At 43.5% G+C, this 24,487-nt stretch overlaps 3 protein-coding genes across 5 annotated transcripts in view; all 3 read right to left on the reverse strand.

Annotated features, from left to right (window-relative positions):
- Positions 1-1,233: 1,233 nt before the first annotated feature.
- Positions 1,234-14,067, reverse strand: pcf11 (PCF11 cleavage and polyadenylation factor subunit). 2 transcript variants are annotated; one of them, XM_042431182.1, is made up of 18 exons: positions 13,693-14,067; positions 10,184-10,309; positions 9,672-9,854; positions 8,493-8,708; positions 7,056-8,074; positions 6,749-6,923; positions 6,271-6,655; positions 6,007-6,150; positions 5,845-5,910; positions 4,235-5,508; positions 3,890-3,956; positions 3,621-3,746; positions 3,413-3,533; positions 3,110-3,293; positions 2,793-2,948; positions 2,594-2,686; positions 2,213-2,248; positions 1,234-2,123 (listed from the first exon to the last, which is right to left on the reverse strand). In XM_042431182.1, exons 1-18 carry the CDS (start codon positions 13,915-13,917, stop codon positions 1,860-1,862), a joined length of 4,860 nt encoding a protein of 1,619 aa, XP_042287116.1. In that variant the 5' UTR covers positions 13,918-14,067; the 3' UTR covers positions 1,234-1,859. The 2 variants fall into 2 exon arrangements, with proteins under 2 accessions (XP_042287116.1, XP_042287117.1); XM_042431183.1 differs by lacking the exon at positions 5,845-5,910.
- Positions 14,068-18,310: 4,243 nt separating this feature from the next.
- Positions 18,311-22,233, reverse strand: LOC121910836 (adhesive plaque matrix protein-like). Of its 2 annotated transcripts, none has more exons than XM_042432186.1 (2): positions 20,447-22,233; positions 18,311-20,350 (listed from the first exon to the last, which is right to left on the reverse strand). In XM_042432186.1, exons 1-2 carry the CDS (start codon positions 20,870-20,872, stop codon positions 19,985-19,987), a joined length of 792 nt encoding a protein of 263 aa, XP_042288120.1. In that variant the 5' UTR covers positions 20,873-22,233; the 3' UTR covers positions 18,311-19,984. The 2 variants fall into 2 exon arrangements, with proteins under 2 accessions (XP_042288120.1, XP_042288119.1); XM_042432185.1 differs by having other exon boundaries at positions 18,311-19,994; positions 20,039-22,233.
- Positions 22,234-22,269: 36 nt separating this feature from the next.
- The window catches only part of ncbp3 (nuclear cap binding subunit 3), a 12,607-nt gene continuing 10,389 nt past the window's right edge, over positions 22,270-24,487 (reverse strand). The window contains exons 12-13 of the mRNA XM_042432381.1: positions 24,255-24,437; positions 22,270-22,966 (exon numbers count right to left, since the gene is read on the reverse strand). Coding sequence (XP_042288315.1) covers positions 22,617-22,966; positions 24,255-24,437 — 533 coding nt within the window. The 3' untranslated portion in view covers positions 22,270-22,616. The remainder of the gene's footprint in view (positions 22,967-24,254; positions 24,438-24,487) is intronic.

The following is a 24,487-nucleotide window of genomic DNA, read 5'->3' on the forward strand; positions in this document are numbered from 1 at the left end:
GATCTTTTTATCAGGATATAAGCTGCTAATAACACAGTTCTGTAGAACCATCATCTGGAGCAGGTTTGAGTCTTTAATGCAAAGACTTGATGTTGATGTAAAACGACGGTCTTCACTTTTTCTGTCTCCATGGTGACAAGTTACCAACGTGAACTGTGTCCCAGTGATTAATAACAATAATAAACAGCCGTCTGTTACACATGAAGTCTCGTCCAAACATCAACTAACAATCATCTATCTGGAGGGAAAAGAGTGTTTCTAACAGATCAGTTACAGATGAAAGTCTGCAGGTCTTTCATGAAGCGTCTAAATGTTACAGGAGACTTTTGGAACATGAACATGATCTGAAGTTTATTCAGTTGAACATTTTACATCTTTTCTACTGGACTCAGTGGTTTATATTGACCTGCAGCCTGCTGGAAACATACTGGTGATGATGGTATTTACCCATCAAGCCTGGATATAAAAACACAGTTTGCATTCTGTACAAAGCTTTTTATATATATATATTATATAATATTGAAGTTTTAGACCCAGACGGATGTTTTGACGGGACGACATGATGGTCGTCAGGACCTGGAAGACGCCTGCAGATCCTCCGATCCAGGACTGACAGAGAAGAACGTATAGAGGATGCAGGACGGAAAAAATCTGTCCTCAGGTTTTTATTCCTGAGAGATGCTTTTGTATAATCTTTATTTCTTTATTTATATTTATAGTCTCTTCTTGTCAGTAGCTTTACACACATATATATGTATATATATATGTATGTATATATATATATATATATACACATACATATATATATATATATATATATATATATACATACATACATATATATACATACATACATATATATATATATATATATATATATATATGTGTGTGTGTGTGTGTGTGTGTGTATATATATATACATACACATATATATATACACACACACACACACACATATATATATACACACACATATATATATATATATATACACACATATATATGTATATACGTGTATATACATATATATGTGTGTATATATATATATATATATGTGTGTGTGTATATATATATATATATACACACACACACACACACATATATATATATATATATATAATCTCTCTTGTTTCTGTTGTAACGTTGAGTTTGAGACAGAATGAATCATCTGTTGTGATGTTTATAAAAATTAAAAGTCATATAAATAAATAAAAAACCAACAGAAACAGGAAGTTTAAACCCACTGAACCTTTATTTAAAGATTTGGAACCTAAATGAACAATAAAACGGAGTCTTCAGACCGACAACAATCACCGTTCACACAAACAACAAAGTTTCAGACTCTTTTTATTGGAAACTCGAGAACCAAAGAAAAGAAAAAACAAACGAGAGGCGTCTTCGATCCTCCGTAGAAACGCTTCCTGAAGAGCGACGGCGGGGCCGGTCTTCAGTCGTCCAATCAGATGATGCTTACCTGCGACTACCCGTCATCACATCGTTCAGATTCAACTATGTACAGACTGTAACAGGCGGCAAACAGCAGCTGTTGGATTCAATCACTGTTACACCAGAGATACAAAAAATACTTTAATTTATAAATTAAATCATTTACAGTTTGTTGTTTTTTTTTTTTTTTTACCCCAAAAAACAAAACATTTGTTTTTTTCTGCAATAAACAATTTCAGTTTTTCATTCAGTTCACAAAAAAGCAGGAGACCTTGAAATGGTCGTTCAGAATCCAAATACAAAAATGTATTCAAGTGTACGATGCCGAGGCTCCGCCCCCGCACGCTAAAAACAAAAAAAAGTGACTTTTTCCTTCAAAAAAAAAAAAAAACAGAAAAAGTGAAGCAGCGAGTTCACGGCGCCGCGTTTCCCTCCGACTGCAGCTCTGTTAAAACCTCCGGCTCCTCCTCTTTCTTCACCACAGGAAGCTCGCCGGCCTCACACTCCACTTCCTGTTTGACTGAGGAGGCGGCTGCGGCGGCGGCGGCTGCGGCGGCAGCAGCGACGTCACAGGAAGTCTCTTCTTCTTCTTCTTCTTCAGTCTTGATGAAGGAGCTCAGCGGGTGGTCAGTCAGCAGCTTGTTGGGCGACGGCGTGACGTCGAGATACGACGACGTCTGAGGAAACAAAACGGCAGCGAGTCAAACGTCTCGCTTCACTGATCAGTTATTGATTCATTTATGAATATTATTGATCTGTTACTTACGTTTTTATAATCTTCAAAACAGGAAGGATGGAAGTTCTGAGCAGAGAAAAACATTTATTCTGAATTAATAACAAATATTCAACGTCACATTTTAAAAACATTCTGATTTATTTTCTGTCGATCGATTAATTATTGATCATTATGTCGTTGACGGAGGAGATGATTGGCTCTCAGACGTCACATGACTCTCGTGATAAGAAATAAACTCTTTTGTTGTTGTTTTTTAAACTAAATGAGTCAAAAAATAATAAAAGATCAATAAACAGTGAAAATGACGTTTAGCTGCAGCTCTTTCAGGAAGTTAAACTAATAAACGTTAAACGGCCTCCGTATCAGATCAGAGACGTTTCCTGCTGCTCTGATTGGAGGAGTCGGTCGTACCTTGTCGTCGACCCGGACGGCGTCCTTCAGGAACCAGTCCTCCTCTTCCTCCACCCAGTACGTCTCAAACGGCTCCTGACAGATTTCACACGACTGCGGAGAAACAGAGACGGACGTCACGACTAGTAAAGTGACTGTTTGGTTTGTTTGTGGAGGTTTTTTTGTTTTGTTTTTTAAACTGGGAGCGTTTCTGTCTCACCTCGCCCACTTGGTCTTTGGTGGCTTTTACGATCTGGAACTCTTTCTCCTTCGCCGCCGCCTGATTCTTCTGAACTTCCTCCTCGTTCTCCTTCTCGAAGAACTGACTCTTCGCCCGCTCCTCCAGGTCAGCGATCTCCTCGAACTCGATCCAGTCCTGAAACACACGGAGAGGCGCGTTAGCGTTGTAGCCACTACTTTATATACAGTTAGCTAGTTTAGTCCAGTGGTTCCCAACCTAGGGGTCGGGGCCCCTCCAAAGGGTCAGCAGATAAATCTGAGGGGTGGTGAGATGATTAATGGGAGAGGTGTTCTCACCGTCAGGGTGTAGTACCAGCGGCGGTGCGTGACCTTCTTGCTGGCGACCTTGCCGGCGTGGTTCTGTCTGAAGTGCCAGTCCAGGTGGTCGGCGTACATGTCGGTCTGAGCGGCGGTGAACCTCATACTGCACAAGCAGCACTGGTTCCCCGAGTACAGCTTCGTCACCACGCTCTCGTAACGCCTGCAACAAAAACAACAACAACAACAGAGATCAGCTGACTGATCCGTCTCAACATGTGACCCTGACGAGGCTTCGTTAAAGATGGCGGCTGTGAAGCGCCGGTGAAGAGAAGAACTCACTGTTTCATGTCGTCGATGGTGAAGCTGGTGAGGTCCGGGATGTTTTCCTCCTCCTCCATCTCCTGCTCCTCCTCTTCCTCCTCCTCCACCGCAGGAGGAGCTGCGGGAGGCGGCGAAGCTTCTGGAAAGAACAAACAAATAAATAATGTAAATAAACAGCTTCGCCGGAGATTCGCCGTGATGACATCAGAGTCGTGGACTGACTGACCGTTGCCGGCGGCCGGCGCGGCGTCAGGCTGCGAGGGTTTGATGATGCCGTTGGAGATGAGTTTGGACAGCAGGTCGTTGACGTCGACCTGACCGAAGTGGTTCTCCGGGGGGGCGACCTGCGGAGCTGCAGGGACACGAAAACAACCAATCAGGTTCCAGTTAGACACAAGACGTGTTTAAAGTTTATTTACCGTCACGTTCATTCAAACAGATTCGCTGTCGTTTGTTTGTGTTTGTGTGTTTATTGAAGCGTGAGGATGATCTTACTCTGCTGTCTGAAAGGCACGGCGTTCTGAGGCAGGAAGGGCGTGTTGAGGTTCGGCATCATGTTCACCTGAAAACAACGACACGGGATTTAAAAAACAGACGATTCTTAATTAACAGGTGGAAATCCAGGAAGTTACAACTGAAATAATGAACACAAAGTCAAGAAATGTCTCCAGGATCTGTGAGAGTTTGGAACTTTACCGAATGAAACGTTCAAATCAAAGAGGAAATGTTTTTATGGCAGGAAGTGATTATATTACATACGACTCTTCACTGGTGGCGGTTTAATAATAATGTGCATCAGGTGTTTGGCGTGTTTTGGGGTGTTTGGGGTGCGGGGCTCACCGGCTGCTGCATGCTGACGGCGGGGGCTGCGGGGTTGTAAAAGGGGGCGGCGGCCGGCTGGTTGAACGGCGCCGGCTGCATGTTGAAGTTTCCTGCCGGCTGCAGGTTCGGCTGCACCGGGAACGCCATCGGCCCCGCGGGGAACTGAGGGTTCATGGGCTCCGGGAAACGCTGGGGGGCCATGTTGTAGTTCTGCTGGGGGGGGATGGGGTTGTCGTAGATGGGCGGGGCCATCGGCCTCATGGGGGGCTGCAGGTTGTGTTGAGGAGCAAACCTGGGGGGGCCCTGCTGGCCGGGGGGGCAGTCGTAGCGTGGGGGTCCTCCCTGATGGGGCCCGCCCGGCATGTCAAACCTGGGGCCCTCAAACCGCATCGGACCGGGGCCCTCAAACCGCATCGGGCCCATCTGGTTCGGAGGGTTTTCGAAGCGAATCGGCCGCTGCTGCTGGAAGCCCATCGGCCCAGATCCAGGACCAGGAGCCATGTTGTCAAAGTGCGGCGGTGCGTCAAAGCGCTGCATCGGGCCCTCAAAGTGCCCCGGTCCGGGCCCCTGACCCTGAAACCTTACGGGTGCCTGAGGGTGAGGCGGGCCGTCAAACCGGCCCATACCGTCTCCGCCCCTCATTGGACCATGTGACATGTGTCCGTCGAACCTCTCGGGTATGTTGTGATGAGGCGGTCCGCCGCCGTCGAACCTGCCGGGACCCTGATTGTGAGGCCCCTCGAACCTGGACGGGTCGTCGTAGCGCCCGGGGCCGCCGCCTTCGTACCGGCCCGGAGGATGCGGTCTAGACGGGCCCATGTGTGCGGGCCCGTCATAGCGGGTCGGGGGGTGGCCTCCGTCGTGAGGAGGAGTGTGTCCTGGAGAGTCGCTGTGCTGGCGGACGTTAGGCAGCGGACCTCCGCGGGCCGGCGCCTTGAGGATGGATTTGGGGGGAGGGGCGGGGTGAGGGTGAGGAGGGGGGGCGGCGTCCAGATTGAGCGGTCCGTCGTCTGAGTGCTCGCTGTTGGGGCTCTCGAAGCGCGGGACGGGACTGTCTGCAGAGTCTTTCTGGTGGAGCGGCGACAGGCGCTCACGCTCAAACCTCGGGACCGGCGCGTCCAGACCGGCCGGGCTCGGACACTTCCTGTGGACCACGGTGCCGGAGGGAGGGGGCCCCTCTGGTCTGCGGGGGTTGGGGTGTCTGGACTCGGCGTACCTCCGCGGAGCGTCGTAGCCGCTCTTCTGCTCCTCGCGCTGGCGCTCCGTCAGCGGCGAGTTCCACTCTCTCTCACCTGGAAACGAGATGAAACATGAAGAGACGCTCTGACGTCCTGCGACCGTTCAAAACCTTAAAACTGGATCATTCACTCATGAGTTCAAGTGTTAAACTAAAGACTTTAACTAACTGTATCAACGTTAAACTACAGAGAAGGAATCTAAACATCAACTAAGGAGAAACTTAAATCGTCCTGAACTCGTCTCTCTAACTAGTTACTGACTACATCTCCCATGATCCCTCTGAGGGGCTGACGAACAACTTTACTCTTCACTCATGAATCGTTCAGGTTGTCGTGTGCGCTGGACTCCTAATTAAATGTGTAAACTGTGATCTCTTAAGAGTCTCTAACCCTGCTGAAGTGTCACTGATCGAGACCCTGACACCCCGCAGCTCCAGAACCTGACCTCTGACCTCTCTGTGGATGAAGATAACAGATGACAGTTTGCCTTCAGAGATCAGTTGAAGTGAATTAACACATCGTCATGTTTTGTGTTCGGAGTGGCAGACTCACTCGACTCTCGGGGGTCGGCTCTCCTCCTGAAGCGAAGGCCCGGCAGAGATTTTAGTGTGGGGAACTCTTTCCCGTGGTTGTACTCCTCGATCATGGGGCCGAGCGGAGGCCGCGGCTCTTCACGCTCTTTACTCCGCCTCTCACCTGCGAGAGAAACCAACCGACGTCAGTGACGCACCTTAACAGCTCCACAGTTTGATTTAATCCTAACACCAAGAACCAGAATGAAAACTTCCTGGAGTCTAGTAAAATAAGTCAGCTCACCTTGTCTGTCCCGTGGCGCCCGGTTGTATTTATGTGACGGCAGGTGTCCCGTGCTGCGGCCAGCGCCCGCCTTCTCGCCCTGCGCCACTTCTTCGCCTTCCTCCGGACTTTCCTCGCCCTCCCACTCCTCCCCGGCAGCTCGGTGGGTGACCTGCGTCTTCCTCAGCTTGGACTTGTGCTCGTAGTACGTCAGCGCCGCCTCGCCCATGCCATCGCGGGGCGTGGCCAGCAGCGGCGGTTTCTTGGCGGGGAAGTCGTCGGAGTCGTCCCAGCTCTCGGAGCGCTGCTGCTTCTCCTCCTGATACTGGAAGAAATGTTTGATCTGGTGGGCCATGTTCAGGAAGTCCTCCTGGGAAATCTCGCCGCTCTCCAAACGCTTACTGGCCTGAAGAGAAAGAAAAAACACTTTTTACTTTAAAAACTATTAAAACTACCCGTGTAGATAAACACGAGGAGTCTCTGTATGTGTGTGACGTACCCTCCTGAGCAGGTCCTTCTTGGAGGCGGAGTTGAGGACGTCGGGTATCTGCAGGTTGGCGTCCACGCTGAGGCGGTGTTTCGGGGTTCGGGGGGTGGTGGGGCGCGTCGGGGTGCCGTACGGTTTGTGTCTCTGAGGTCCGGGTTTCACGTGAGAATCCTCCGACAGCTTGAGACTGAAGAAGAAGAAGAAGAAGAACAGTTTGGTATTCATGTGTTTAACAGGAACAGCTGACTGAAGATCCAATCAGAAGCTTTTATTTATTATTTTTTATTGATAATAAAAATATGAAACATGTTGGACTCACTGTTTGTTCTCCTCCCAGCCGCTCCTCCAGCGGTGAGGAGCATCTTTGGTCTCCTTGCCGCTGCCGTCGTGGCTGCGTGGCGAGTGCGAGTCTCTGGACTCGGAGTGCCGGTCCTCCGCCGGCCTCTTTGATCTCCTGCTCTCCGATTGGTTCTTCTTGGGAGTGAGCCGGTCCTCTCGGCCGGGCTTCCCGTGCTGCGGCTCGTCGGCTCGGACCCTCCTGGGTTTGCCGGGTTTGTGAGACGGCGACGGGGACAAGGAGCTGCTCCTCGCTCTGCTCTTGGGCGACCTCCTGTCTTTCCTCTTCGGGGAGGTGGTGGGTGAGCGCGACCTGGACCGTGAGCGCGTGCGTTTCCTGGCGTGCGTCCGGGCGTTGCCGCCGGTCTTGAACTCGAGCTTCTCCACGGACTCCTCGCGGTCGTGTTTGGTCAGCGAGCCGTTCAGCAGCTTCAGTTTGTTGGAGCGCGGCGGGTCGGCGGCCCGCGCCGCCTCCTCTCTCTCCTTCTTGTCGTTGCATCGTTTCTTCTCCTTCAGCTCGTCGTCTTTGGCGTCTCCGGTCTTGTCCTGCGGGCGTTTCCTCAGCCGCGGGTCTTTCTTTGTGCTGTCGGCTGACTTCTGGCCCTCCGCCTCTGCGTGCTTGTTTTTACTCTGGAGGCTTTTCGGCATCGGAGACGGAGACTTGGACTTGGGCTTCTCCTCTAACGCTTCCTTCCTCGGCATCCTGGCCTTGTCGGGCCGGACCGGTTTCTCCGGCAGCCGTTTCTCAGGTGTCGGCACGGGACTTCCTGTTGTGGCGTTGCTATCTTTTTTCCCAGCAGGCTGTTCTTTGGGCTGGGGAGGAGCCGGGGGGCCGGAGCGGTTCAGACGCGGGTCTCTCGTGGACGGCTTGGTGTCGGTCTGAGTCTGAGGAGGGATCCAGGGTCGGACCACGGGAGCGGTTTGGGTGGTGGGTTTCGCCGCCGTTGTCGTTGCCGTCGGAGAGGAGACTGAGGTCGGTGTCGGTAGCGTGAAGCCGCCGGCCTGCAGGACGACATCAAACAAGCGTGAGGAGAGAAACAGACTGAGAGAAGCTAAAATAAGAATCCAGCAGAGTTACAGGTTCCTGTCAGTTAATACGAGTCAACAAGAGGAAGAAGCTGCTGCGCTGCGGCTTCCTGTGTGACTGTTGATCTAACGTGATGCCAGTTTCACCAGACGCTCAACATCTAAACCATAAATTCAACGTTTTAGTTCTTGGTGAGGAAACTCTGCCAGTTAGAGAGCAGACGACGTTGATCCAGGAAGCAGCAGGTATCATTTATACCCGCAGCTGGAGTTCAAATGTCCCAGAATCAGTAAAAACAAGCTGATTAAGATTAAGATCGTTTCTAAATGCAGTAAACATCTCAAACACTGAACAACAGGAATCAAACATGTGGAGTCAGACTGTTTGTCCTACCAGCTGTGCTTTGGTCTGCTCCAGTTCCAGCTCGATCTTCTTCTGCTGGAGCTCCAGAAGCTGCTTCTGTTTGGCCAGCAGCTGCTGGCGGATCAGCTGCTCCTGCGTCAGGCTGGACTGACTGACGGTGGTGGCGGCGGTGGTGGGGGCCGGCGGGGGAGTGGGCGCCGGCGCCGGGGTGGAGGCGGGCCGCGGGGAGGGCGCCTCGGACTCAGACTGAAGACGTTTGTGAAGGTCACAAATATGAGGAGACGAGAGAATTTAAGTCAGAATACAAGTTTCATTGGAGACGTTCAGCAGAGTTCACTACGTTTATAGAAAACACGCTGGGATGCAGACTGTAAACGTTAGTTAATGACGTGAAGCAGCAACACGCCAGAGTTCAACTTCACAGAGACAATTTAATGACTCGATTATTACCTTTACAACAACAACCTGAAGCGTAGTGAACTTTCTGCACAGTAGCAAACGAGAACAGCTGATCGGCTGACTCTCAACAGTCTGAACGACGTGACGTTAACAACACAGGAGAGAGTCTGTTACACATTCATTCATTCATGCAGTTAACTTTAAAATAAAAAGGCTGCGGGTCATTTATCTTATCTACCAGGTGGACGCTTTAACACACAGTCTACTGCAGCAAGAGACTAACCCCCCACACCGAATCTAGTCCTGAGATTCCCAAAGATTCCCGCCACTATTTTCATTCCGACTCAGATTCTTGTACATGAAGACAAACAGTTGAGGCTTTAAATCCAGAGTTTATATTTGGTTCTGTGCGTCAACATGTTATCACATGATTCCTGATGTTTCACTGTTGTTTCTTCCAGCTCTGCAGTGGAAAAGCTGACACACAGCAGGAACTTCCTCTTCTGTCACCACCTTCGGCAGTTTTAGAGCCGAGTCGGATTAAAGACAAACTGATTTTAGTTTCTACAACACGGAGGTTTAAAGCTGCTTCAAACTGTTTATTATTTGTGTTTTTCATTGTATTTCTGTCTACGCTCAACGTCTTCACACATTTAAAGACCATTTAAATGAAGCGAATCTTCTTTAAAAACCAGATTAAACTCGTCTGGCTTCACCATCTCTGACTGAAGCTCATTCAAACCTGCGGGAACATGAAGGCAACATGAACAGAATCGGTCTGGTTTTTGGTGTTTGCAGGCGCGTACGCACCTGTTTTAAAAACTTGGGGTTGACGTGAATGCTGGCGTTGACGGTGGGCGGCAGCGGCTTGATGGGCCAGGCCGAGTCCACGGCGTTGACGCGCACGTCCAGCGCGTACAGCTTCTTCAGAGGGAACACTTCGTCCCACGTCGACCTTAACTTGAACAGACTCTTTCTAGTGTTTTCGTCCACCTACAAACAGAGGACATGACTTGGTCCAAAGCTACCAACAAAAAAAAACCTATAAAAAATACATTCAGCAACATCACAGCAAAGCCTCAACAACTCTACATGTTAGCACGCTAGTCTGTCAAAGCACCAAACAGTATGTGTGTGCATTTTCAAAAAAAGCTTTAACCCACCCACCCACGTTTATTAGCAGAGCTACGTTATGCGTTAAGTACACAGGAGCAGAGTGCAGGAGACTACACGTAACAAAGCAAGCAAACACAAGGAGAGAAGTGGCAGCTATGACTCTTAACGGTTAAAACAAGGCGGAACGGCAGCAAAGAGAACTGTACCTTTTCAAAGACACATAAAAATGAAGTGATTAGGTTTTTAGCAAACACTGCAAGGTACTCTCCTCCAACATTCTTCACTATGGAATCCACTAAGTACAAAACTGGAAGCTTCTCGGCAGATGGGGCCTGGAGCAATAGAGAACTCAACAAGTTTAGAAAACAACAGGGGTTAAAAGCAACATTTCAGAACAAAATGATCAGAACACAATGCCCTCCCCCCACCTCACCACCCACTGTGTGCAAAATACACAAAAATCTGGAAAAAAACAAAAGACAAAAATTTTATAAAAATCTGTCAAGTGAGGAAAAATGAAGACTTGACATCCGACTGGAAAAAAAAAAAAAAATAAAAATAAAAATCTGTCCAAAGTCCGAAAAACGTTTCTTCATTCTTGAATGAAAAAAATCCATCAAGTCTTTTCAAGCACAGTGAAGGTCTGATCACTGCTGCCGTCCTTCAAAATAAAACAAGAAAAACAAAAAAAAAACAAAAAAACAAAAACAAGAAGTGGTCTTCAGTCGTAATAATCGATCAGTTCAGGAAGTTATTGATCGTCCTCCCGGTCAGGGAAGGAAAACGTGTCCATAAAAAAACAAAACAGGAGTCCAGTCTTTACCTCCAAAGAGGGCGTGAACCGCTCTTTGTACGTTACCCTGACGACACGTCACGTCTTCACACCCGGACAGTTTTATTCACTCACACTCTCAAACTTTTAGCCCTCAGAAGGGTTTTTTTTTCTCCCTTCGGTAGTTAGAAACAGTGATGACCCGTTAGATCAGTAGGCGTCTAGTTAAAGCAGCTGCAGACTGCGTGTTTACTGCTTCTGAACTGTGCAGCATCAGCTGACTTCATTCTGTTTGTACGTTCAGTCCCATCAGACTGAGCACATGTAAAACCAGAGTCATACCAATAAATTACACTGGGAAATAAAAAATGACAAAAAGCACATTTCACATTTTTTATTATAAACATTTGAACCATCCAATGACATTTCAGTTATTCAAGATTCACTAGTGAATGAATGCAGAGAAACCTTTTTTCCTGGTCTATCAGGCAGCTTTTTGTTTCCGTCAAACACTGACCACAGAGTTAAAGTGCTGACTGCAAAAGCATTTGTATGGAGGCCTGAAGAGGCCTCGTCACTCTGTTCAACTGTCTTTATTAACAATAAACCAGAAAGAGAACAAGCAGCAGCTTTTATAGTGACGGCTGCAAAACCACAAGTCAGAATCCACCGTAATTCAACCCGCTCGTCAATAATGTCTCGTTAAATGACTCGTTAATATGATCTGTTATTAATCAATGTCCAGCAGTGTCCACTCAGTCACTGACACGTCTGCTTCAAGACTCAACACATAAAAACACTAATCATTAATCAACAATATTCATTGTGAAACTAAAAGCTTGTTGTGGTTTTACTGGTTTGTTGCTTGTGGACTCTGGAACCATAAACGTCTCAGTCAGTATATTAAACATAATATATGAAAGATTTTTATGTTAAAACATCTATTAAAGTATTTATTCAATGTTTACTTTTGATTTTAAACCAAATAATTACAAACTTATTGTTGGAGTTGAACTAAACTTCCTGTTTTACAGTTTACACATAATAATAATAATAATAATAATAATGTTCATAAATCCACTGCTGGACGGTAACTTTACTATAGTATGTGAGTACAGTTTGAGGTACTTGTACTTTACTTGAGTATTTCCATGTGATGCTACTTTCTACATTTCAGAGGGAAATATTGTACTTTCTACTCCACTACATTTATTTGACAGCTTTAGTTACTTTTCAGATGAAGATTTGACACAATGGATAATATAACAAGCTTTTAAAATACAACACATTGTTAAAGATGAAACCAGTGGTTTCCAACCTTTTTACAAAAAGCAGTGTGTAGTCGGGGTCACATTTCACATGTCTATGAGTTGTTAACAGCTCCACCAAATAGTGATTTTTCCCTCTAAACTTCTCACATGCTTTCATTTCAATAAATGTTCAAATGATCCAATATTTCAGCAAAAATCAAAGATTAGAGAAAAAGTCCAAAAACTGAAAACAGATTTGTGTATCAGAACTTTGTTTTTTCTTCTTTCCTCTCCCATTAATCATCTCACCACCCCTCAGATTTATCTGCTGACCCTTTGGAGGGGCCCGACCCCTAGGTTGGGAACCACTGGACTAAACTAGCTAACTGTATATAAAGTAGTGTAAACTAGCTCCACCTCCAGCAGCTACAACAGTAACATGCTGCTCTAACACTGATGCTTCACTATTAATAATCTAATGATGTCATATATAATAATATATCAGTCAGAGGGACCAAACCACTACTTTTACTGCAATACTTTAACTACATCAAGCTCATAATACTTATGTACTTTTACTGCAATACTTTAACTACATCAAGCTCATAATACTTATGTACTTTTACTGCAATACTTTAACTACATCAAGCTCATAATACTTATGTACTTTTACTGCAATACTTTAACTACATCAAGCTCATAATACTTATGTACTTTTACTGCAATACTTTAACTACATCAAGCTCATAATACTTATGTACTTTTACTGCAATACTTTAACTACATCAAGCTCATAATACTTATGTACTTTTACTGCAATACTTTAACTACATCAAGCTCATAATACTTATGTACTTTTACTTGTAATAGAGTATTTTTACATGTTGTATTAGTACTTTTGCTGTAGTAAAGTATCAGAGTACTTCTTCCAGCTCTGTATAAATCAGACTGAAGCTGTTTAATAATGTTAATTAGTTAATAAGTTTTGATGTGGATGTGAGTGAATCATTAACTTCATGATAATATTTAAACACATCCTGCAGTGATTGGTTTTATGGTGGATTCAAATCACTGCATGTCTGCATATATTACATATTTTTAGGTTATTTGAAAACATTTATCAAAAGTTTTTGTTTTCTTTGGCCTTCATTTGATTTTAAACCTGATAATTATCAACTTATTTATGGAGTTTTTTTTAATTTTATGTCGTTTTCTTCTTCTTGAGAGACACATATTACTGTCTTGTTTAAACAGGAAGTATATAAATCCAGTGGTGAAGTTAAATGAAGTTAAATGAAGTTAAATGAAGTTAAATGAAGTTGTGTAGCGGAGCTTTACGGTGGATTGTGACCGGCGTTGAGCCGCAGGCCGCTTTCAGTCAGCGGGGCGAGTTTCGACAGTTAAAACTGTTTTTGTTCAAAAAGTAATCAATACGGTTTCTGAAGCAAACCAAGTTAATCAATATGTGAGCGATGTGTTCACTTTAATACACAATAAACGAGTTATAATAATAATAATAATAGTAGTAGGAATGCTACTGAGTGCTGCTAACCAGAACAATAACGAACTGTAAGAAAATAGTCGCTCGCTGACACACCGCCGGCCGCCATGTTCCGCCGCGGCCGGGGCCTACTAACACTACATACATCCACAGAAACATCTCAAAATGAAAATATTCTATATTTATAAAAACCTTGCTGATTTGTGCTTCAATAATTGCGACGATATCCTTGGCGAAGTCGAGGTTTTCCTCGGCCAGGATGGTCAGCATGTTGATGTGCGGCTTGCTGTTGTACGTCAGGTCTTCCAGGGAGGACTGGTACTCTCTGCAGGCGTCTTCCATCTTTGAGCCGAGCGACGAGGGGAAACCTACACCAGCCCTATCGATACCACAACCATTGATCAGCAGGCAGTCCATCAACTCATTTAGCGAACTGATTCGGCCGTGACTCGGTGGAAAAATAACGCCGGCTCGTGGTGTATTTATTTCGGCTGCCGCCTGTCGCTGTTCTCGGGTCTGCTATCCACGACGAGAAGATGGCGACTGTAACTGGAGGCCGCATACGTCACAGAACACAACTTATATCTCCGATGTCGTCAGTGCGCTCCCATTGGCTCGCTTCACGCCTCCCGGACCCGGGCTTTGATTTTCATTGGTCCGATAAAATAACAGCCATACCAAGCGGCCAATCAGAGTGAAGCAGTGTGATCTTATTATTACATAACGAAAGACATTCAAAAGATGATTACCCAACACAATAACACGAGGCCCAGCATGGCGCCTTCACACACTACTGTTAAAATAATATGGAAATATAAGAAAATATATGCTGAGCGAGTAAATATAAATTAGAACGGGATGATGGCTACATATCAAACATGTGATGTATTAACATGCAGCCACATACACAAATTCAAACCTGCAATCCGCCTCCAGTAACTTCAAAGACGGGTTCACAATTTTTCAAGTGCGTCTTAAAATAACAATCAGGAGCTCAAATGAACATTAAACATGTTTTTCTTTCTGTAATCATCAGAATCAGTTTTATTGGCGGATATGTGACGTAGTTTCTAGTTCATCCAATCAAACTTTATTTATGTTGCACCTTTAATACAGGTTAAGTCTTTCACAGATGACTGTTAAAAATTATGAAAATGTTATTAAATAAAATAGATTTAAAATAATAATGATGAAATAAAAACTAGATACAAAGAAATAAAAATGATAAGAGGAGAAAAATACAATTTTACATCATGAATACAATAAAGATAAATGATTAAAATAAAATAAATAATGTCTATAAACATTCTTAATCAATATACTTACGATAAATAGATACATATAAAAACAATACATGGAAAACAACATGATGTCTGTTTACAAGTAAAACTGTAAACTGTAGACAAAGATACAAATAGTGCAAAAGGAGAGTAAATATTGAATAGATGATGTAATAAGTGTCTTTATATATATTCATACAGTATATACAGCCTGCTTAAATATATATAATTATCAGTGACTGTGATGGCGTGTGCGAGGAATCACTTCCTGCTTCTGTTGAAGGTGGACCAGATGTTTCCAGGTGTGACGGGTCTGCAGTGATTTAATCTGGATGATGTAATAAAACTCCTGAACGGATTAAGTTGCCTCGTTTAATTAAAGGACGAATCAAATCAAAACTTCCTGATCAGACTGTGTTACAGTTTATTACAATACAAGCTCGACATTATACAACAAATTGATAAATAAAACTAATAATAAAAGTAGAAACATTCATTCATCAACTACAGAAATCACCATGGTGACGGTGTTTTGTTTTATCCTGTTGACTCTTATCCATATTTCCAGATTATATGAAGATATGAAGAACAGTATAAAGTCGTTACATGTGGTTTCCATCACAGCAGTTCAACCAGAACATAAATACAATAATGACAGAGAAGAATTATAATTCAACAGTAACAGTTTGGAGCTTAAAAGTCTTTCTGTGTTCAGTTTAAATGGATTTAAATGGACGATATTTGTCTCCAAAACTGTAAAAAAAGAAAAAGAGAAAGTACCAACGTGGTCGAACACTGTAGAGAGGAAGGTTACGTTAAATCTTGATGTTTTTAATGTTCATCCACCATCGTGATATAATGTCACACACATGTTATGTGAGTCTATTTTACCTTTTTATCTTAATTTTCAGTTATCTGTGTTTTAGACACTGAACGCCTCCATGTTTCCACCTGATGAAGGACATCAAGACATCGTCCCTCCGTCGCTGACAAAATCTGATATGTTGTTTTTTAAAGTGTTGTCAATAAGTTTATGTGTGAAAAATGTTGTTTTCATTGATGCATTTTTATCTTCCAGTTGTAATAAGAACTGGTCTGTTATAACAGCTGTTAAAGGAAGCAGCTCCGTTTTTCTCGTCCACATTTATTTATTTTTTCCAAACATGATGCATTTAAGAGACAAAGTGAAGCTCTAAATATTTGCTCCTCAGTCTGAGTCTGATGTTACTAATGAACAGACTCAAACTAACATGGCGTCGGTCCGTCTCTCAATACTGTCCCCCCTTCTCCGCTCCGAGCTCATTGGTTCCTACTGAAGATCTTTAAAAACAGCTCACAAATATTTTAGTTTCATGTTTAATCTCCTAAAACAGCTGCTCAACAAGCAAACAGGAGGAAATAGTGCATTTGTTGGGGACTATTTTCAGCGGCGGATGAATCCACGGCGCCTCAGTCAAAGTAAATCTGTGAATATATTTTCAGATGTTTATTTGATCAAACTAAAAAAACTACTTTTAACTGTTTATCACAGATTCATGACGTCATTCATCATCATGAAGCTCCAGCTCTGTTTTACATGTCGGTTGAAGCTCTGCGGTCACGTCTGACTGATAGATTGAAAGATATTAATTTGCTTTTTGGTCAGTTTGGTTCCTTGTTATTGTCAAACAATAATTAAAATATATCAGAAATAATTGAGGATATTTTTACCTTTTCTCTTGCTCACTTCAAAAAGACATCTTATAATCTCAGTGTAATTTACCTGGTTAAATAAAGGTTTAATATTAATACATTTTACACATAAACTGGTGTAAAACATTGACAGAGCTCAGTTCATTGACAGATTTTGTCAGGTTTTTCTCTCCATGTTATGAGTAAATATGATAAGAATGATTTACTGACAGCCGGGATGTGTTAACCCCGTCACTGGGAGCTCCGGCTGCCATGTAAGGCTCCAAACTAACCGCCTGGATATTATTAGACACAGTAATCAAACACCAGACTGGGAGCAGAATCTGACATCCAGTCCAACACCCAGCAGCTTCTAAACCTGCAGCCAGATCAGGATTGTTTCTGGGATTGTTGTTTCTATCGTATGGTGGCTTATTTATTTTCTTAGACTATATAAATGAATCTGTTTACAGGCCATCAAATCCATAAAGGAACCATCTTTGGCTGCAGCTACCAATCAAAAAGGAGCCTGAAACTGTTTTTTAAATGTGTTTGGAAGCGTGTTAAATCAGATAAAAACATCCTTAAAATAAGTCAAACACTGTAAATGAAAATCTACAGAATACAAACAGCCTTGTGTCTCCAGCTAAATGCTAACATCAGAATGCTAACACACTCACAGTGATAATGTTAGCATGTTGATGTTTAGCAGGTACGTTTACAATGTACACTGTTGGTTTAGCTAATGTTAGCATGCTAACATCAGAATGCTAACACACTCACAGTGATAATGTTAGCATGTTGATGTTTAGCAGGTATGTTTACAATGTACACTGTTGGTTTAGCATGTTAGCATGCTAACATTAGCTAATTAGCAGTAAACACAAAGTACAGCTGAGGCTGATGGGAATGTCAGAGGTTTTGCAGGAACATAAACTAAAGTTTTGGACACATTTTTGAATTTGAACATTTTAATTAATACAGTTTATCCTGAGAGTAAAGAGTCAGTCTCATGGCGGCGCTAAAGGAGACGTCAGAGGATCATCATGATGTTCAGAACGTTTCCTTTGAATAATTTGAATATTTAGTCGAGATATTTCAGTCTGACGTGAAGCTGTCCACGTTTATGATGCTGACACGCCTAAAAATAATAGAATAATAGGAGATTAATGATATTAGACTATTTACTTAAAATACTGCCTTAATATTTGATGTAATATTGGACTATTTGACCATATTTCCTGTCAGTAACTGATTCTATTGTCTCTATCAGCAGATTTCCCAAACAAACAATCTTTAATGTGATTTGTTTTACTTTAAAATCATTTAGATATTTCCAGTTTGGACAAAAAAATTAAAATTCATCAATCTTTTGTATATATATATATATATATATATATATATATATATATATATATATATATATATATATATATATAATCATTCCTATTCTGTGGATGTTCATTATAGATCTTTTGTCTCATTTAAGGATGTTTTCTTCTTGGTGGTTCAGCTCCTCTTCTGATTGGTTGTTGTTGTTGTGAACTTGATGTCTGATGAAGGTCTGTGACTGTTTACTATCAAGACAAACTGTAACATGTAATAAAGTCATTTAGGATTTGTCCACCAGTTACATCCTGGCAGTGTGACGGTTTCCATATTGGAAGATAAAATTTATAATTAAACAACCAAATAAATGAATAAAGTCAGAAACATTCCTGAACAATCTTTATGTTCTTAAAGTTTGTCCTGATGGGTTGAAGAATAGATGAATCATCAGTATGTTTGTTTTTCATATAATATTGATATAAATATGAAATATCTCATTTATAATCAGAATGAAACTCAACAGACCAAAATACAAAAACAGGAGATTCTTTATTTTCTGGCCTCCGACCAGTCAGACCGCTGAGATCCGACCAGTCAGGACGAACACGGCGGAGTCGCAGTAACATTTGAATCCAAGTTGAAGTCAAACTGTTGTGATATGTGAGACCAGGATCAGAGTTCACACCAGGCTGAGAACCAGACGGACCGACTGTTTGTTCCTCTCTAAGAGTCCGACCGATGCTGCGTTCGAGGCCGATAGTAAAACTAATGTTCCACTGATTTAAACTCGGTCGTGCTGACGTATCGGTCGGACTCTCCTTCACAGTTTTTTTTTTTTTATTCAAGACTTTTGCAGATTAGATCACAGACACAGAAAAAAAAGGAGGTTGTTTGAGAAATTTGCACAAAAACCAAACAGGAAGTTAAACCTTTTTGTTTCTGTTGCTTCTGGCAGAGACGATGGAAAGACTTTCAAAGCTGTTTGATCAACGAAATCCACATCAGATTAATGACGTCATCAGCACTCATTGACAAATAAATACATTATAATCATCTCGTTGTGTCTTTTTTCTTTTGTACAGCGTGAAAAGGGTAAAACCATCATGGCCGCCGCAGCGAGGAGACAAAACACAACAGATCACGAAGAAGCGATAAATTTACACATTTTTCACATCAAAACTTTCTGAAGTCTTTAAACTTTTCTGTCTGCTGTAAAGTAGATTTAGTCCTGTTCAGGAGGGAAAACAGAGAAATGAACACAGCAGACAAACCTGATGAGGACACTTCCTGTTTTCAGTGATGTTGAACTGATTTAACTGTTAATGCAAAAAAGTCTTAAATGTAAAAACGGAGTCAGGCTGTAAGAAACTTATTTGACTTCTGACATATTTCACAAGCTTTATTTTACAATCCGTCGTTTAGTGAGAAGGAATCTCCTCCAAGACGCTGCTGAACAAAACACTTGAAACTTTCTTCTTCATGTGTTGCCTTGTGTTCAGCCGACCTGTTGCTCGTTACATCGGCAATAAACTGAACTTTGATTGATTTGAAATGTATCATTTTTCTCTAAAAATGGATCCGAATTTAAAAGAGTTGAATGATTCAGAAGTGACGGTTCTGCAAAATTCAGGCCCAGCAGTGACGTCAGCTGATCGGACTGAGATCAAAACAACAACAACAACAACAACAACAACAACGATAACAAACAGCTCAGCCTGGTGTGTGTGTGTGTGTGTGTGTGTGTTTGTGGCCCCTCAAAAGATTGAATAAAAAAAAAATGAAAACACAAAATAAGATAAATCATGTGACCGACTGGTACAGACAGTAGGATGAACACAGTGTTTATGTCCACAGACAGACAGACGGACCTCGATGCTGCTCAATAACTGAAGCACAACAGGTGATTAAAAAAAAATGTAAGAAAAACGTCCCTCATGAAGGATTTTTAAATCAGTCACACTTCCTGCTTCCTGTTTCCTCTCATGTCAGAGTTTCAGCTGCTTCGGAGGAACACGAAGCCGAACGAGGAGAAGTCAGGAGATAAAAGGAGGAGTTTTACTTCAGGAGGCAGCTTATCGATCATTTATTATCGATCATTTATTGATCCTCTTGTGTGTCTTTTTTCTTTTCTCCACCTTCCCCTCGCTGTCCGCGGAGAAGACGTCGTCACTGAACATCACAGCTCTGCTCTGATCAAAACGTGCTTAGTGCTGGGTAGAGGAGCTGAGGATTCTGGGTAGAGGAGCTGAGGATCGTGGGTAGAGGAGCTGAGGATTCTGGGTAGAGGAGCTGAGGATCGTGGGTAGAGGAGCTGAGGATTGTGGGTAGAGGAGCTGAGGATTGTGGGTAGAGGAGCTGAGGATCGTGGGTAGAGGAGCTGAGGATCGTGGGTAGAGGAGCTGAGGATCGTGGGTAGAGGGGTAGAGGAGCTGAGGATTGTGGGTAGAGGAGCTGAGGATCGTGGGTAGAGGAGCTGAGGATTGTGGGTAGAGGAGCTGAGGATCGTGGGTAGAGGAGCTGAGGATTCTGGGTAGAGGAGCTGAGGATCGTGGGTAGAGGAGCTGAGGATTCTGGGTAGAGGAGCTGAGGATCGTGGGTAGAGGAGCTGAGGATCGTGGGTAGAGGGGTAGAGGAGCTGAGGATTGTGGGTAGAGGAGCTGAGGATCGTGGGTAGAGGAGCTGAGGATTCTGGGTAGAGGAGCTGAGGATCGTGGGTAGAGGAGCTGAGGATCGTGGGTAGAGGAGCTGAGGATTCTGGGTAGAGGAGCTGAGGATTGTGGGTAGAGGAGCTGAGGATCGTGGGTAGAGGAGCTGAGAATTGTGGGTAGAGGGGTAGAGGAGCTGAGGATTCTGGGTAGAGGAGCTGAGGATCGTGGGTAGAGGAGCTGAGGATTCTGGGTAGAGGAGCTGAGGATCGTGGGTAGAGGGGCTGAGGATTCTGGGTAGAGGAGCTGAGGATCGTGGGTAGAGGAGCTGAGGATCGTGGGTAGAGGAGCTGAGGATCGTGGGTAGAGGAGCTGAGGATCGTGGGTAGAGGAGCTGAGGATTGTGGGTAGAGGAGCTGGTCCCGTGGAGCTGAACAGGTTCCTCATGACGACGTCAACAGTCTGAGGGAAGAAAACTCAAAAACAAAACGGAGTCACGAGCGGCCGACGGCGTCCAGTAGGAATGATTTACTGATGATGTAGAGCAGCAGCAGCTGGCCAGGTGAGAGGAGAGAGAGCGTGACGGGGTTTCAGTGGAGACGTGACGCTCTGTTGTTACATCCTGACAGGAAACATCAGCACAGATATTTAATTTATCGACAGGAGCATGGACGGATTAGGAGGCCCCGGGCCCCTGAGCACAGACACCTACGACCCCCCAGACTCTCTTCAAGTCACATTTACAGGTTCAAGCTGCAGATAAACTTCAGCATTTACTTCAAACTGTCCAAATATCTATTTATATATTTATTTATGGGGCTGCGACTAACATTGTTTACTATTTTTCTCATTTGGTGCAGAGAATTTTAGCAAATTAATCAAAACTGTTCATCGATTATCAAAATAGTTGCAGCTGTAATATTTTTTTACAGTGTGCTGTAGTGTTAAATATTACAGCACACTGTAAAAAATGTTGGAGGAAACCAGAGACTGACTGTGTTTTAATGAGACTATGCTGCTGAAATATGAAGGAAATAAACAAACAAGATATTTTCTGTAATTTCTGAACAGTTTTTTAACAAGTTTCCCAGAAAAAAGGAAAAACAGAAACGTGCTAAACCGACTAATTATTAATTTATTATTGGAATCTTTATTCTCTGCTGGTGTTGAACTGTTTGCTCATGTTTGTGTGTTCAGCTGCTGACTAAATGACTCTTAATTAACAAATTAATTCAAGTGAAAAACAACTGAACACTGAACTGTCTCCATGTTTCATCATGTGTCGGATCACATTTGTCTTTTATTTGGAAATAAAAAACAAAACTTGGATTGTTGGATGTTGTTGGCAGATAATTAATGTTTAAATGTGCATTAACTGATGTTTTGTAGTGAACATTAACTCTGACTCATCATCAGCTTTAAGCTGACGGGTTGAACTTGTTAACAAACATCCAGCGATTACTTGTGGTGTTCCTCAGGGTTCTGTTCTTGATCCTTTATAGTTTCAATCTGGTTCAAGAAACTTGACAAGATGTTTTTTTATCTGCTTGTTTTCAGCAGAATAGTCTGTAAAAAAACATCTTTGTCATATTATCAGCTTATAGCAGCAGGATGAAACATGTTAAAGACGCTTTAAAGACTGAAATGTCGACTTCAAACAGAGACAATTACTTGTGGTGTTCCTCAGGGTTCTGTTCTTGATCCTTTATAGTTTCAATCTGGTTCAATCTGTTTGCTGAGCAGGTAGTGTTCAGCGGCTTTTTACAGCTTTGTCTCTCTGAAAACGACGCTATGAGACGCTGAGAGTGAACCAGAACAGTAAAAGTTGCAGCAGAACAGATAAACAATGAGCTGAAACTCACTATAAAGCTCCGTAAAGTCGAGAGGAGCTGCAGAGTCTCTGTAGGTTCATCACTACGAACCACAACCAACACTGTTACTACACAGATCAGACTGAGGAGGACGAAACATGTTAAAGACGCTTTAAAGACTGAAATGTCGACTTCAAACAGAGACTGTGTGTCTGTGCTCGGTCGCCCTGCTCAGTAATCCATCCATGAACTGCAGATACACAAACAAAAGAAAACCCATCACTGGCCTCAGATCTGCTCCGTGTCTGTTTCAGACTGACGGACAGATGAGGAACTCCTCTCTTCTTCTTCTTCTTCTTCTTCTCTCTGCTGCTTCACTCTCAGGCGTCTGATTCGTCGCTGCTGTCGCGGCTGATCTCGATCTGCAGCGACGGCAGGTTGTCCAGCCGACTCTTCTTCATCTTGTGGGTCAGACGCTCCTGTTTCTGTTTGATCATGGCGCCCCACATCTTCTGCAGCGTCGAGTCGTCTTCCTCCACCTCGTCCTCCTCGTCCTCCTCCGCTCCCTCCTTTCCGTCGCCTCGTCTCCTCCTGGTGCTCTTGCTGCCGCCGCCGCCGCCGCCGTCGCCACCGGAGGAGAAAAGGCCCGACGACCGGCTGCTCGGTCTGCGGTCGTGACGTCCGGCGCCGCTGTCGCCATCACCGGAGCCGAGTCTGCTCCACAGACCGCCTGCAGACACACGAGAACATGAGCTGCTGTAAGTTTATCAAATGTTGTTATTGGGAGTCACAACAAACACGTCTGGGATGAGAGAGAACAGACGACTTCCTGTTTGTGGATTTATTGGCCAGAACAACATTAACAATTTAGAAGCAAAGTTCAAAAACTCTATAAAAATGGCGCCAAATTTGGAGATTTTACCAAATAAACGAGGGGGTTTGACACCATATTTTGGGATTTGGGAGCTTTAACACATGAGATCAGATCAGATGATAATAATATATTTTAGAGGCTTTGTGCTACATTTGGGGATTTTAGTGTAATTAAATTTTATGATATTATTATACAGATGTAACACATTTAACAACTTTTAACAACAGTTTTTCCCCAAATTGGAAGATTTTTGAGGCACTTAAACACATTTTGAAAGTTCTTCAACAAATTCTTGGGTTGCACAAAGTTAAATTTCAGAGCACTTCCTGTAACGAAGACGCCGTGCAGACGAGGTTCAGTTTTTATATTATCAGCTTATAAAGTAGTTGTGGCTAACTTGTTAGCAAACAGTTGTTTATTTCCTCATCCAGCAGTTATGGAGCAACATTATCGTCACATTGATAATGTCAATAATTACTTGTGGCGTTCCTCAGGGTTCTGTTCTTGATCCTTTATAGTTTTAATCTGGTTCAAGAAACGTTACATGATGTTTTTTGTTCACTTGTTTTCAGCAGAATAGTCTGTAAAAACTACTTCTGTCATATTATCAGCTTATAAAGTAGTTGTAGCTAACATGTTAGCAAACAGTTGCTTATTTCAACATCCAGCAGTTACGGAGCAACGTTATCATTCATGTGGAGTCGTGTTTCTGTCCACCTGGTGAATGTGAGTCCAATATTCACTCTCTTTTAGCTTCTGTTTTTACTCTCTACCAACTCCTGAGGGAAATATCTGGCTCTTTAGCTGCTAAATGCTCCACTATGTTCACCAGCTAGTCTACAGCTAACTGTGAGCAGGTAGTGTTCAGCAGCTTTTTACAGCTTTTACTCTGAAAACGACGCTATGAGACGCTATAAGTTCCCCAAATTGGAGGATTTTTGAGGCACTTAAACACATTTTGAAAGTTCTTCAACAAATTCTTGGGTTGCACAAAGTTAAATTTCGGAGCGCTTCCTGTGACGAAGACGCCGCGCAGACCAGGTTCAGTTTTATCAGGTTAATTTTTTAAAGCTGCGACCAACTGAAAGAAAACAGAGAGAGGAAGAGGAGACGTGAGGAAGAGGAGCAGGTGTTTCCTCCTTACTTGTCTTTCTATCTTTGGATGAGTTGGAGTAGAGGCCTCTGTTGTCCTGGCTGGCCACGCCCAGTCTGCGGTGCACGTCTCTGATTGGCTCTCTGGCCGGAGGCGTCTCTCTCGGGGAGGCGGGGGAGGGGGAGCGCCGCCTGTCGGGAGAATAACGCCTCTTCCCCAACCGCTGCCGAACATCTGCAAACAGTTGAACTGCTGTCAGTTTGTTGTGTTTTCATTCACAGCTG

Source organism: Thunnus maccoyii, chromosome 13, assembly GCF_910596095.1.
Source record: "Thunnus maccoyii chromosome 13, fThuMac1.1, whole genome shotgun sequence".
Taxonomy (NCBI): Eukaryota; Metazoa; Chordata; class Actinopteri; order Scombriformes; family Scombridae; genus Thunnus; species Thunnus maccoyii.